This window comes from Varanus komodoensis, unplaced genomic scaffold (genome assembly GCF_004798865.1).
Source record: "Varanus komodoensis strain SLA01 unplaced genomic scaffold, ASM479886v1 scaffold2, whole genome shotgun sequence".
NCBI classification, from domain to species: domain Eukaryota; kingdom Metazoa; phylum Chordata; class Lepidosauria; order Squamata; family Varanidae; genus Varanus; species Varanus komodoensis.
This window is the reverse complement of record NW_025335568.1, coordinates 52,388,447-52,403,153: the sequence shown is the minus strand read 5'-3', so window position 1 is coordinate 52,403,153 and position 14,707 is coordinate 52,388,447. Positions and strand designations below refer to the sequence as shown.

Here is a 14,707-nt window from a genome sequence, read left to right as displayed (position 1 = left end):
GTGGAAACTCTTTATTTTGTGAGTGTGCACAATTTGCTGTGTTAGATCTGTGGCTGTGTGAGTAGAAGACACCTTGCACACTGATCTTTCTGTTCCCTTTCTCCTTGTAGCTCTCTGAAAAGTCTGTCCAAAGCTGGAGGCTCTTGCAGGTCTTCAGTGCAAGGGGAGAATCGCCTGAGGGTGGGTGGAGGAATTTTATGCTAGCTGTAGCCTTATTTAGGAGTGTTGAACTGTGTAGTATTTACACATGAGAAGAGGAAGCAGGGAAGAGCATGGTAGTTTTGCCAACTCTGACACAATTCACCTTGCCTTCAACTGGTAGAGATCAACTGCCTGCAGTGGAGAGCCTTCAGTATCCGTAGTGTTTCTCCATGTAATTTTAAACCCTGATTTTCCAAAGTTCTAGAAGAATAGGCATTTCACAAAAAACCTTCCACATTAGGAAAATGATATTATAGAGGCAACAGAGCTGTTACGTTCTTCCATTCTCTGTAGATCCTAGGGAATCTGTTGGTGCAAGATTTCTCCACTCTGTTTCAAGCAATTTCCAGTTTGAAATTTAGCCTTGTATAACAAAGCTTCCACTTTTCAGGAGGGCCTCCTGAACTTCTGGAGAGGTTTTCATGGAGCTGCATGGAAGAGCTAGGGGAGAGAAAGATTGGTTGCATAAGTTGCCTTCTGCTCATTCAATCACTTAAAACACATGTAAAATAAATTTATTTATATTCCTTGAAAACTGATTACATAGTTCTCCATTCTGATTGATACTACTTATTTCTGCTACTTATTTCTACTATGCTTTTCCATTTCTCCTTCTATTCTGTTGAATTTTGCTAAACCTGTTAATTTTTTAAATGATTCTAAAGTGTTTTGACCTACATACAGCCTTTATCAGAGAAAACGAGAAAATAACAATTTACAAAGTCAGCCTAAAAGATATTATCTAAAAACCAGTCCAAGAATAAAATGATAGTATATTTATAAAAATAATTGAGGAAAAGTAAAAGTCAAGTCAAATTTTTGCAGAAATCTATGAAGCTGAAGATTGGTCTAAAGGCTTCAGTTCAACAAGTCAAGTAAATGAAAATAAACACTTTCATCATGTTTCAGAAAAGTTTTATAAATAGGAGTTTTACTGATAGAAAGTAGGGCAACAAAGGGGAGGAAAACATAATCATGTGCATGAAGAGAACAATGTTTCCAATCCTAACCAGTCATAACAAAAGTTAATATTCAGGTAACTACAACTCTCCATCCTTTAAAAAGCCTAATTGTTTTCTCACTACATGTTCTGTGCTGTCTCTAGGAATGATGGAAACACAAAATACATTTATGTTACTTATTTTTAAGTTTGAGCCAATTCTGTTAACAGGTGAATTATATTATCTTCTGTTTAGAAAATGTATTAATGCTCACATATTTAAACAATACAATTTTAGCAATCTTCCTTATGGTGCCATCTGTTACCTTTTTTATTTTGTATTTTCCAAAATAGACAACTCTTACATAAATAAAGATCAGCATGGTTCATCATCTGAAAGTGAAGATGAGGCACTGGGTAAATACCATGAAGCCTTGTCCAGAACACAAAGTTCAAGGCCATCAGCAGGCGATAGCAGACAACAAAAAAACTACATTTGGGAAACAAGACAGAAATACAGTCCTCTCTCTGCCGAGTATGACGGCTACAGTAGTGAAGCCTCAATAGATGAAGGTATGAATGATTTGCAACAGTTTTTATTTTATCTTCTTTCACATATATTAAAACTGCACTAGATAAAATTGAAGTTACTAGACAGAATCTCTTATTGTAGCAGCATATTCAAAGATTATATGCGTAGGCCTTGACGTAATTAGGAATTTGTGGGACAGAACTGGATTGGTTATACTGCGCAGTTCTGTATGTATCAGAAGTGAGTCCTGTTATATTAAATGGTGCTTAAAAGGTAAAGGTTTCCCCTTGACATTAAGTCCAGTCATGCCTGACTCTAGGGGGCGGTGCTCATCTCCGTTTCCTAGCCGAGGGAGCCAGTGTTTGTCCGCAGACAGTCTCTGTGGCCATGTGACTGGCATGACTAAACACCGAAGTGCACAGAATGCTGTTACCTGCCCACCGAAGTGGTACCTTTTTATCTACTTGCATTTGCATGCTTTCAAACTGCAAGGTCGGCAGGAGCTGGGATGGAGCAATGGGAACTCACCCCGTTGTGCAGATTTGAACCAGCAACCTTTCGATCTACCAGCCCAGCAGCACAGCAGTTTAAACCACTGCGCCACCTGCAGTCCCAAATGGTGCTTACTCCCAAGTTAAAAAGCATAGGATACTTAAAAAGCATAGGAAGAAAGGATTTTTCTTTCTGAGTGCTCATACATATGAAAAATAAAAATAAGTTTCAACATTAAAATAATTGCAAAATAATGTTTGAGGCACCATTCAGACCTGTGCAATAAACAATATGCAAAAAGTTGCATTGTCCAGCTTGATGAAAATAGATTTGAAAAATAATAGTCACTTGACATTGCATTATCTCTGCATTCATGGGATCCATTGTTTAAAATCATCCTTTCAAACATTTTAACTGTCTGATATTGACTAGGGCATCAGTATCCCTTTGTAATACCTACCCCCCTCATAAGAACTCACCTTCTAGTACTTCTAAAGTTAATACTGAAAATTTTACTTGATATATCAACATTAACAGTTGGCGTAAGTCACTTCAGGCCCAATGTGCTGTTTGGTTTTCTAGGCACTGTCAAGTGTACACTCCGGCCAATAACAGCTAATGTGGGTAGACAGGAATTAGATATTTTGGTCTACTGGAAAGAATCCAAATAAGCAGCTTCATCCAAGAAAGCCTGAAGTTGAGTCACCACAGCTCATTCTAGAAAGGAGTTTTGGAGGATGGATGAAACATCTCTAGAGGGATTGGATGCAGTGATGCTTTTTTGAAAAAAATGATCTAATAAATCTACCACTCAGTCACTCAGCTGACCAGTCCCCCTCTGGCAGCCAGCCTTTGCTAATCAGGATGGACAAGGGTCCAACAAGTAGTTGGACTCATTCTTCCAAGCAATTTGTCCACATCCTCAAGTTGATCAAGATGAAACTCATTAATCAAGAATGGACAAGTGGATTCTATAATCACAGCCCCAAGTTCCCAATCAGAATGGATGTTACCAATTTTATTAGCAAGGTGTTTAGTAAACTTCACAGTGAGTTATCAATAGCATCTTCTCACTCCTCTGGGGCCAGAATGTCACAGTCCCTTCATTTATTTCATTCTAGCATGGCTTTCTACCAAGGAAATGGTGTTAAAGATGTTTACAGTTCAAAACAGCTCTGCTGGATGGCACTGTGCTAACTCAATTGTGGCAAAGGAGAACAATTGTGCTCCTGTCATCTCAGTGTAATAGGCCTTAAAATTGTCTGTAGATCTGTTTGGTGAGATTTATTTTGACATTTCCTGCAGCAATGTTCTATCTGTCTATCTTAGATTCACACTGTCCTAGGCTTTTCAAAAATCTAAGGTGCACTGAACTCTGTGCAGGAGAGGATCCTTATAAGGGATCATGTCAGCCACGTGGGTCACCTCCCCATTTCACAGGTCAACCAGATTGGCAGTTCTAGTGTCAGGAAACACCCCCCCCCCCCCGGAACATTCACAAATCTTACTGGATTCATTAGTTTCTAGGGGCTGATCATTTTAATAGATCCCTCACCCATTCAGGTGCTGTGATTAAGTGATTTACACTGACAATAGAACACTTACAGTTTTATTTAAGCATGTGCTTAGGAAGTGGCCTTAACGGACTGTGATGCCCTAGGTGGTCTCTTCTATTTACCCAAAATAGGCTAACCTGTGAATGTGAGATGAAAAAACTCTGTTTTGCATCAACCTGAGCATTGCAAATTTAAGCGTGTCATTTCTTATGCTGGGCTGATTGTTTTCTAAAAGGAATTCAATGATTGTAAAGTTCAAATATATTTTTTCAGTATCTTTACTGGGCTAAGAATGCAGTGATATTTCCAACACTTTTCTATGTCATTAGTATTAGAAACTTTTAAACAAAAAGTGGAGGTATTCAGAATTACTGGAATGTTGGAATATTTCATCTGATAATAAATGGAATGGCAAGTAAAATATACAATATATGATGATTTGTAGTATCTCTGATAAAACATGTTCTGATGGGGATTATAAGGTCACTCTTGTCATAAACTGACTATTCTACATGTGCTGACCCTACTATGTTCTTAGAGGGGTAGAAACCCTAGGAATGATCAGGTAGAGCTGTGGAAACAGTGCAGATAGTCTAATTGACACAGGGATTATATTGTAAAGGCTCAGCAAAGAAGTGGGTCCACAAGAGTCTCCAAAGCAGCGCCAAGCTGTGACATTTGTCCTTAGACTATTTCTTCTACTCTTAGATGACTTCTAAAAGGGAAGTAGAAAACTATTTAGTTTCTTTCCACTTATGGCCATGATTAGAATCATAGAATCACAGAATTGCAGAATAGCAGATAAACCAGAAGGCCATCAGGGCCAGCCCTCTGCTCATTGCAGGACTTTTAAGTGAATCATATCTCTCAGATGTCCAGTTACATCTTGAATGCCTCTAGTTGAGGAGAGACCACAACCTCCCTTTTTCATTGGTTCTATTGTTGTACTGTTTTAACAGTTAGGAAGTTCTTCCTGATGTTTGGCTGGAATCTAGTTTGCTATAACTGGAGCCCACTGTTCCAGGTCCTGCTCTCTGGGACAATCAAGAAGAGATCCTGCAGCCTAAACTAGCATTTACTCTTTTTGAAGCCACATCACATTGTTGTCTCATGTTCACCTTGTGATCTAGAGCAATTCCAAGATGCTTCTCACTTGTAGTATTGTTGAGCCAAGTATTCCCAACTTGTAATTATATATTTGGTTTCTTTTTCCTAACACTTGTCCCTGCTGAATCTTGTTCTGTTGATTTCAGCCCAGTGCTCCAACCTACCAAGATCATCTTGAATCTTGTTTCTCTCTTCCAGAGGATTAGCTATCCCACCCAGTTTTGTGCCGTCTCCAAATTTGATGTGTTTACTGTACTTCCTCATCCAAATCATTAATTAAGATGTTGAAAAGCACTGGGTCTAGGACTGAACCCTGTTGTACCCCACTTGTGACCTCTCCCCAGTTTGAGAAGATGTCATTGATGAGCACTGTTTTGAGTCTGATTTTGTAGCCAACTGTGGATCCACCTGATAGTTGTTCCTTGTAGTCCTCTTTTAATTAGTTTGCTAATCAGGATATCATGAGGCACTTTGTCAAAAGCTTTCCTGAAGACAAGATAGATTATATCCACAGCATCCCTACAGTCACCCAGAGAGGTTACCCAATCAAACAAAGAAATCAGATTAGCCTGGCAGGATTTGTTCTTGACCAATCCATGTTGGCTTCTAGTAACCACTGTATTGTTTTCAAAGTGTTTGAAGCCTGCTTTTTTATCTGCTTAATGTTTGTTGGGGCAAAAGTAAAAACAACAAACAGATAAGCAATCCTAGATTGAGAGAGAAGGAAGATGAAATTTTTATTTTTTAAAAAGACATTGATTATTTTATGTAAACCTGTTCTTCCCCAACAAAGAGCTGGGAATATCCTAAAAGAATGAGAGTTCTTAAATATTGCGCTCAGTATTCATGCATTCTCAAAGATGTTGGTTAAAGTTTATCTGCGGAGTGTTTTCTCTATGCTTTGTGTTTGTATATCCAGAAAGGAGCTATGAGGAACGGTGCAAAGGGTTCACTGAAGGGGAAAAACAGTATGGCATAAGTAAACAAGGAAAAAGGGCAGCATGTATAGTACCAGGAAAGGACTGTAACTATAACTTGGGAAAAGGCAGTGGAGTAGACTGCTGCTTTGGCCTTCAGTACATGCAAGACCTTTTTTGGGGCTTTTATGTTAGGAATAAGTGTAATCAGTCTGTGCCATAAGGGAAAATATTCCACAATACTTGAATTTGTTTGGAAGCCTGTTCTCTGTTGTAGCCCTCAGGAGCTATAAGAAAGAATAACTGTAGAGGGCACAAAAATTAATTTATTTAACAGTGTGATGTTTATACATATTTGCTCATGTTTTATATAATAATGTGGAATCACAATGCAAAATAACTTTTTTCTTTAGTGACCCATTTTAATTATTTTGCCCCATGTACATAATGAAATGCCTTATTTATGAGTGTAGTCAAGTTCACATTAAGCTCCCAATAGCTTGCAGAACTGATTATTTATTGATCCTCTCAGGGTTTTAGCAATTTGTGACATTATGGATAATTGCTGGATTCCTTATGGTTATTCATTGAATATAGCTGAATTTTCTGCTCATTTCTCATAGAACAGGGAGGGATGACTAGTCACTGTCTCTATGGCTCCATATGATGTCCTCTAGAATTTAATGGTATTCTTCTTTTTCCCCATACCAACTCAATGTATAAATATTGGTTGGCAGTGTGTGGCAGCTTGCAATTATAAGCCATTAGTTTTCTGATTACTATCAACTCTATTTCTCTTTTTCACCCATTCTAAAGATCATGTGCTTATGTATTATGTGGCTACTGTGAAAACTGGATTTGCATTTAATAATGTTGAATCCATGCTGAAGTAAATGATAAGACTTAGGTAAATTATAATCAGGAGGCTTTGTGACTTGGGAATGTGGGGAGCAGAACTTAAATGTATTGGTTGTTCTAGATACATTGCTTTGCTTGCATTTTCATGTTGTATCAAGCAGAGCATAAGAATATTGGTAACTGAGCTCTAATATATTGTATGTGAGACTTTTGATGATTGTTTGGGTATTTCAGCTGATTCTTTCCTTCGTGTACCATCATGTTCTCCAAAGAGGAATTAGACGCCAAGTAGGTACTGGTTTCTTGAGTTAAAAAAAGAGAAAATTCTTTCAATATATTACCCACCTGCCATTCTTCAATCAGAAATGTCACATAGGAAAGTGTTCTCAGTGGTCACTTTGTAACCCTAGAATGCCCTTTTTCTCATTCTCAAGTCCATAAAAACAGATTTTGGGGACAATATGTGACCTTTTTAGTAGGGCAAGCATTTTGTAGCTGGAAATAATCAAGGACATAATAGTATATTTTATAATTTTTGTCTGTGGCTTGTGAAATTTTGTGGATGTGAATTAGGAAGCTAGGCTCAGTAGAAGAGTACAGTGTTTCATGTCCTTCCTGTAACCTCAAGCAAGCTGCAAAATCCTCCGCACAGTCTTTGTGTTGGGGAAAACATGTACTGCTATACCATTCCTCTATCCCACAATCTCTTTATACATCTAAATTCAATTTTATCTAGTTTCTTTGCATATATCTTTTTGAGGTCAATCAGATGTGTACTGGTATAAGTCAAAGCTGCATTGCTCCAGGCTGATAAGCAGCCAGCAACCCACTCACCTGGAGTGACCTCTGCAAATGCACTTTTGTAAATCAGAAGAGAGACAGCTCTTTGCTATCTAAGAGGCTGAAAGGTATCTGTGTGGGCAGGTGGACTAGTAAAACTTGTTATAGGCTAATGACTTCTGTGCGGATTTTTTTGTGAAGCTTCATTGTATCTTCATCTGAATTCCAGAGTAGAAAGGTACACTCCTAGGAAAGAATTCCCTGTATTGCTGAAGTTTGTTTTTTGGTTTTGCCATTATCAAATTAAAAGTCATCCAGTTTTGTCTTTTCTGCAAGAGGAATATTTGTATAAACTGAAAACGAAGTTCTTACTATATGCACAATTATCTCCCCGTTCTTTATGCAAGTCGGCTAACTTATAAAATGTTTAGCAGCAGTTACTTACAATGCACAGCATGAACTGGACTTCAAGGCAGGCTTCAACAAAGCTGGAATGGATCGTCAGCAAAGGTTGCCTGAGCGATGTCAGTGTGTGAACAGAAGTAGGGGTAGGCCGTTAGTTATGTACTCTTTGCTGCTGATGCCACAAAACCCTGTGATCTGAACAACCTGAAAGTTTCTCACCCTAGCAAACCGAGCTGTAGTTAAGCAACTTTCCAATAAGCAGGGATACAGGGAGGTCTGGCAGATTCTAGGCATACAAGCTAGTTAGGTCTTGGAATGCCGGCCTTGTTATGCATTTTGATGACAAACAGCTGCTCATTAATTGCTGTTGATGTTCTGAGGTGCCCTTTGTTCATCTTCTCTGCTGAGCCACACTTTCCTGCTGATTTAGACAAGATGGAGGCTTGGCCCACGAAATGGAAGACATCCATAGTCTACAGTGGCATTTGGTTTTATGATTCGGCATCATTTCTGACAAATATAGCTTTGGTCCACTTGTAGTTAAAATTGGCTTGCACTAGCAGTCTACTGATGTGAGAAAAGTATCATCAGAATGGTGAATTCACATGAGATCACAATTCCTATTCCATAAAAACATAATTGGTTGGAATCAACTTTGATACTAGAAGCATAGTTCACAGTGTATTAAATCATATTTTGGCTTACTTCTAAAATATTTCAGAGTAAGAAGTTTTTGAAATATTATAATGTATTTCAAATGAATTTGCTTTGAATGCAGGAAGGCATAATGAAGAGCGTTCATTGTTGCAACTGATTCATGAGGGAGAGAATTCTACACATCCTAGGACATTAGTGGCAGAGAAAGCAGGAACCAGCAGGCCATAAAAGAAGCTAGCAAGCACTACCAGCCTGTTCATGATGTTCAGGGCTGATTTGTTGAAGTTTCTATCTCAGATCAGATGTGAAGGACATCAAGGGACATTTTAGAGTTTCAGCATAAATTATGTTGAAAAATATATTTCAGGTTTTAAAAATTATCAGAGCAAGGTTTGAGAATGAAGTTTTAAATAGATGACAAACTGTAACTATATAACTGCAAGCTTTTAACATTGTGAACTACCTTGTTTACCAAAAAAAATGTCTTTAAGAAGATGATGTTGGATCCAAAGCAAATAAATTGTTTTCTTGAATATTTTGAAGCCTTTTATAGACATGTGTCTATTTTTAGTATCGAACAGGCTTTTCAAATGGTAGAGTTATTTCATAGTGATAACCATCATGCTGTGGGAAATAAGATTCTTATTTATAATTATCTCCTTCTTGGTGCCCCTTCATATCATAGCTGCAGAGTATCTAATATAGGTTTTGTTTTGACGTCTTCCAGGAAGCCATGGGGTTTTAGTGAGTCCTAAAAATACAAACTATTTTGCATTGCAGAGAAGACATAACAGTATACTGTCCGTGGTATGAATGGGGAAACTAACCCTCAGGACAGTTTCTCTTCTCCCCCACACGGTTCTTAAGGTTTTAGAACTGGTCCTCCATTGGCACCAATGGGGTTTTTTAATAAAAAGTCTAGTTGCAGCATGTGTGTGTGTGCATATGTATGTATGAGGAGGCGAGTTCTCCCCAACACTTTTTATTCCCCTTTTAAAAATGACACTCCACTGAAATCAAACTTTTACAAACCTTCATGCTTGTGATCCCATTCACTGCTGGCATGTGGGCCCTGACTTGCTGAAACAATTCAGCTTTTTGGTCAGAAAAGGTTCCTCACGTGTAGTGCATGGGGTAAGAAATGTATTTGATAGCGAACTATTATTTCATATTATACAGGAAATAGATGTTATCATGGAAATTTCAGTAATGCTTTGTTGCTGCTTCTCACCAGAAAACCTCTGATAATTTCATTCATGAAAATGATTGTGCATTATTAGAAATTCATAAGGGCAATTATGCTAATTTTGGTTGGTTATTCCTTTTTGGGAGGGGGGAACACTTAATTCTCACCTGGTCTCATGGAAAACTGTCAAGTGTTGCTTATTTATTCATCAGTTTTGTGAACTACATGATATTTGATGCTCTCTGGACCGTTCACAATAATAAAAATAATATGCAACATGTTATACTGTAATATAAACACCTAAAACTACAGTATAAATTACAAATTAAGCAAACAAACCTGGCAACAATGTAAAGATTTAAATTGCAGTAACAGTTTTAGAACACCAGAAATGGGGACTAACATGACTGAGGAAATAAGATGATCTTTACTGGCACCAAAAAGACTGCAATATAAGTGCCAAACAAGCCTCTCTGAGGAGCACATTTCACAGCCCAGGAGCCATAACAAGGCCCTCTTCGTAGTAGGCACCCACCTTAACATATTGCCCACAAACATAAAAAAAGAATTGTGTAATGTTCTTTTTGTGGCCTCTGTGCAGTCCCATGTCTGAGTCTGCAATGACACAGAAGAAAGTTTGCAACATTCTCTAGAACTGGGTGATGTTTTGTCAAGAAGTCTACACATAGGCTCCTTTGACACTCACCTTTCCACCCAGTTCTTGCATCACTGCCACAGTGGTAGCATGTGTAGGAATATTTGCTTTGCTCTGTTTCTGAGTAAACCATCTTTTTCTTCACCCTTTTATCTCTCTATCTCTGGTTTTGTGTGTGCACCTTGGCAGGGTGGCTGTTTGTGCACAAGCAGCTGCCCAATTTGATGCGAACTCAAGCTCAGATAGGGAAGGAGTTGACAGCTTGGGCTGATGAGAGCCCAGGTCAATTCACCTGTGGGAATGTGGAGTTAAGACCCCTGACAGTTTGGACTGATGGGAGCCCTGGTTTACCAATCTATGGAGAGGAGGCTGGAGACATCTCACAGCAGGAGAGTGGAGATAGAGAGACTAGTAATTTGTTGGACATAAAAGTCTCACCTCCTGAAGAGGTGGCACCAGTTGCCAGGTTACAGAACCAGTGGAAGGTTCAGTTGGGTAAAAAACAAAACACGGGTATGATTTCACAGTGCTCTGCCTTCAGGAACAAGATGCCAAAGGGGGTTATAAAGAAGCAAGGGAATGATTGATGTTAAAGAGGGCTCAAGATTTCAGAGGCATGTAACAATAAAGCCTATTGGAAAAAGAGTTCTGGAGTACATATTTACTCAGGAGAACCTGACTTATAACAACTGGTATCATTTCTTTTTAATTTGTGTTTTTATTTATTTTGGTAAACTTTCCTCAATGGGGCCATTTTGGCCTCTCATTGAGGGCACCTATGGTTAATGATGGGGAATACATTGATTTCAGTTTGGATTTTTAACAGAATATATCTAATTTACACTTTCCCAACTTGAATCAGTTTAAAGTCAGAGGTTTGCACAACAAGCAACAAAAATCATTTGAAAATAATCTGTGATAAATATGTGTCTCTAAGGAATGTGTACTGCTGTGTTAGTCAATCGGGTAATTATGTAAACTTGAAAAGTGTTGTGTATTAGGAAAAATGTGCATCTATATATGCATTAATGTTTCTATGGACATGTTTTCATACAGATACAAAAATTTACAACTTGGATCAGAACAAGCTTCAAGGTAGAAATTGGGGAACCTTGATGCTTGGTAGATCCACAAAGCCTTATCTATGATGCAGCAGGCATCCAAAACAGGGCAGCAAGTCTGTTAATGGGGAACTAGCTCACAGGGACATATTACGTCAGTCCCAGCTACACTGACTGTTGGTTGAAGTCTGATTCAAAGTGCCAATATGAACACTCAAAGCTGTAAATGGCTTTACTCCAGTTTCTCTGAATGATTGCCTCATCCCATATGTACTTACCTGGACCCTCAGGACATCTTTGGTGTACCTTCTTTGGGAACACCTTCCAATGGAAGTAAGGTGGGTAGCTAGCACAAGGAAGGCCTTTTCTGCTTGGGGCACCCTGCTTGAGCAGTGAGCTCAAAGAGGGCACCTGGCACCTATCTTGTATTCTTCCGATGCTAAGTGAAGACCTTTTTGTTTTCCCAGCATGTAAACAATTTAACTTTTAAACTTTATTTTTTAGTATTGCAGTTCATTCCATACTGCTGTTATGCTTCTATGCTGATTCAATTGCAATTGCTATTGTAGTTTTGTTTTAAGTTAATTTTTATTTGTGTGTATGTTTTAATTTGTTAACCATCCAGAGAGCCTCTGCTATTAGACTTCATAGAAATAATAAATAAATAAATGTGGGAGAGCCTCCAACCCTCCTAGGTAATTGGTTCCACTGTCATATTGCTCTAACAGCTGTGAAGTTCCTGATGTTCAGCTGGAATTTGACTTCCCAGAACCTTTGTTCCATCGCTTGAACTCTGGGATGACTGAGAAGAGATCCTGGCCTTTCCCTGTGTGACAATCTTTGAAGTACTTGAAGAGTGCTTTCATATTTTACTTCAGTCTTCTCTTTTCAAGGCTAAACAAACCCAGTTCTTCCAGTTTCTCCTGGGTTTCCAGTTCTCCAGTATTTGGGTTTTCTTTCCAGATGATCTTAGCTGCCTTCCTCTGAACACTTTCCAGTTTGCCTGCATCTTTCTTAAACTGTGGTGCCCAGAACTGGACACAGTACTCCAGATGAGGCCTAACCAGTGCTGATTTGAGGGGAACTAGTACTAGAAGTAATATCTTATAATTAATTAATTAATTAATAGCTTTTCTAACCCATCCACCACTTGGGACGGCTTACAATAAACAAATGGAATAAAACAAAACACAGCATCCAACAGTTTACAATAATAAAACCCCAGTTAAAACCAATTAAGCATTAAAATGACGGGGGAAAAAAGGATTTTGCCTGACGCTGAAAAGATAACTTTATTAACGCAGCCCAAAATAGCATTTGCCCTTTTTGTATCCACATCACATTGTTGACTCATACTCAGATTCTTCTTGTTGGGAATTAGTGATGCATAAGGAATCCAGTTTGGAGATGGAAAGCTGTTGACTATCCTGCCCAAGTTACTGTCATCTCTGTTGTGAGCTAAGTACTCCCTCCCTGCAGTAACAGACTCACCAGTGCTTCTTGCTAAACATCTTTATTGTACATATAAATCTCTGAGCATACACAAAGTAAAAAGTTGAACCCTCTCTGGCCCCCTTCCCTCAAAGCTTTGCTTATGAATCCTTCTGTGCTTGTCTTGAGAGGGAGAAATGCTGTGGAACCGGGTACACCTGTGTTCTTCTCTCTGAGATCCCAACTGTGCCTCCCTGCAACTGTGATGATGGACTTTTGGGTCCACCTCCTCAGGAGGTTGGAGTTCTGATAGACTCCCCATCTCTAAATCAACCCCCCTCCCCACCCCCAGGATGTTGTTATTGTTGTTCTTCGTTCCCATAGATGGGTTGACTAGGTCCCTTGGCTGCCCTTGAACTAATCTCTCCTATGGCAGGCACAGGCGGGTACCCAGGGCCTTGGACTGTAGCCGGAGCTGCATCTGTTTCAACAACCATTTCATTATCAGAGCTGGAGTTGTCAGTCCTGCCAAAATGGTCAGCTTCTTGTGCATGCCTGGGAATCTTGCCAGAACATGCGCACACAACAATCTGCAAATTCATGAAACAGTTCCTAAACTTCCTCGTTCATAAAACATTAATCAAAATGTTGATGATCACTGGGCCCAGGACTGATCCCTGTGGTACCCCACTTGTTATGTCTTCCTATTTTCAGAAAATGTAATTGATAAACACGGTTTGAGTCTGATCTAGACCCAACTGTGGATCCAGCTGATAGGTGTTCCTTCTAGCTAGTTTGCTAACCAGGATGTCATGAGGTACATTGTCAAAAACTTTGCTGAAATCAAGATATATTATCTCTATAGCATTCTAGCATTCCCACAGTCCACCAGCAGGATTGGCTGATCAAAAAATTAGATTAGCAGGATTTGCTTGTGACAAAACCATATTAACTTCTAAGAATTACTGCATTGTATTCAAAATGTGTGTGTAATCTGCTCCAGAATTTTCCCAGGGATTGATATCAGACTGAATGGTCTGTAGTTCTCAGATTCCTCCTTTATTCCCTTTTTGAAGATAGGGGCAATATTACCCCCCCATCATCTGGCACTGCACCCATCTTCCATAATTTCTCAAATGTAATAGACATTGGCTCTGAGAGTTCTTTTGGTTTCTTTCTTACTCCAAGATGCAGTCCATCAAGCCCTAGAGATTTGACCTTGTTCAAAGAGATCTCTGCTAAACTTGAATTTTAAGGAATTAACTAGTGTAGAGTACTCTCCATCTGTAATTGATTATATCTACCAATTGCTGCCATACAGTGCTAGCAATTGGCACATACAAACACTTGATGCAGAAAAAGGATATCTTTGATGGAAAAAGTTCCTTCATTAGAAGCAGATGTGTATATAAATACTACAAATACATATATATAAGATGGATATTATATATTTAAATCCCATGCTTTTTCATATATGCAACACGTGTGCACTAGCAAGGAAGCTGTTTGGGGTGGGAATCCATTAGATTCCCTGGGGTTGGCTCCCTGGACTTAGGAATGCTTTGCAGTGGCCCAACATCTGAGTTCCTGTGAGCATTCTCAGCATTTGCGGGACACTTGCTGGGGATTGAGCCACACATATTGTGCAAGCAGTGCCCCCCTTCTGTGCCCAGAACTGCTGGTGGTGGCAGTAGTGGGTGGGGAAGACAGCTGGTTGCTGGGAATGATGACCGAGAAGGTTGTCAGTTGTGCATCTAGGGTCTCTAGGTGCAGCCTGCTTTTTAGCATAAGGCTGAACATGTAAGGAAAACCATGGATGCCACAGGGACAGATTCTGAAAGGGATCATCCCAACCCTAGTGTGTACACATGCGCGCACACACCCACAGAGAGAGAGAGAGAGAGAGAGAGAGAGAGAGAGAGAGAGAGA

The 14,707-nt window shown here is 39.2% G+C and overlaps 1 protein-coding gene across 2 annotated transcripts in view; it reads left to right on the top strand.

Annotated features, from left to right (window-relative positions):
* Positions 1-14,707, top strand: part of SYT14 (synaptotagmin 14) — a 91,657-nt gene that overhangs the window by 26,007 nt on the left and 50,943 nt on the right. For both annotated transcript variants that reach the window (XM_044429496.1, XM_044429495.1), the window contains one exon: positions 1,496-1,714. In XM_044429496.1, the coding sequence (XP_044285431.1) occupies positions 1,496-1,714 (219 nt within the window). The remainder of the gene's footprint in view (positions 1-1,495; positions 1,715-14,707) is intronic.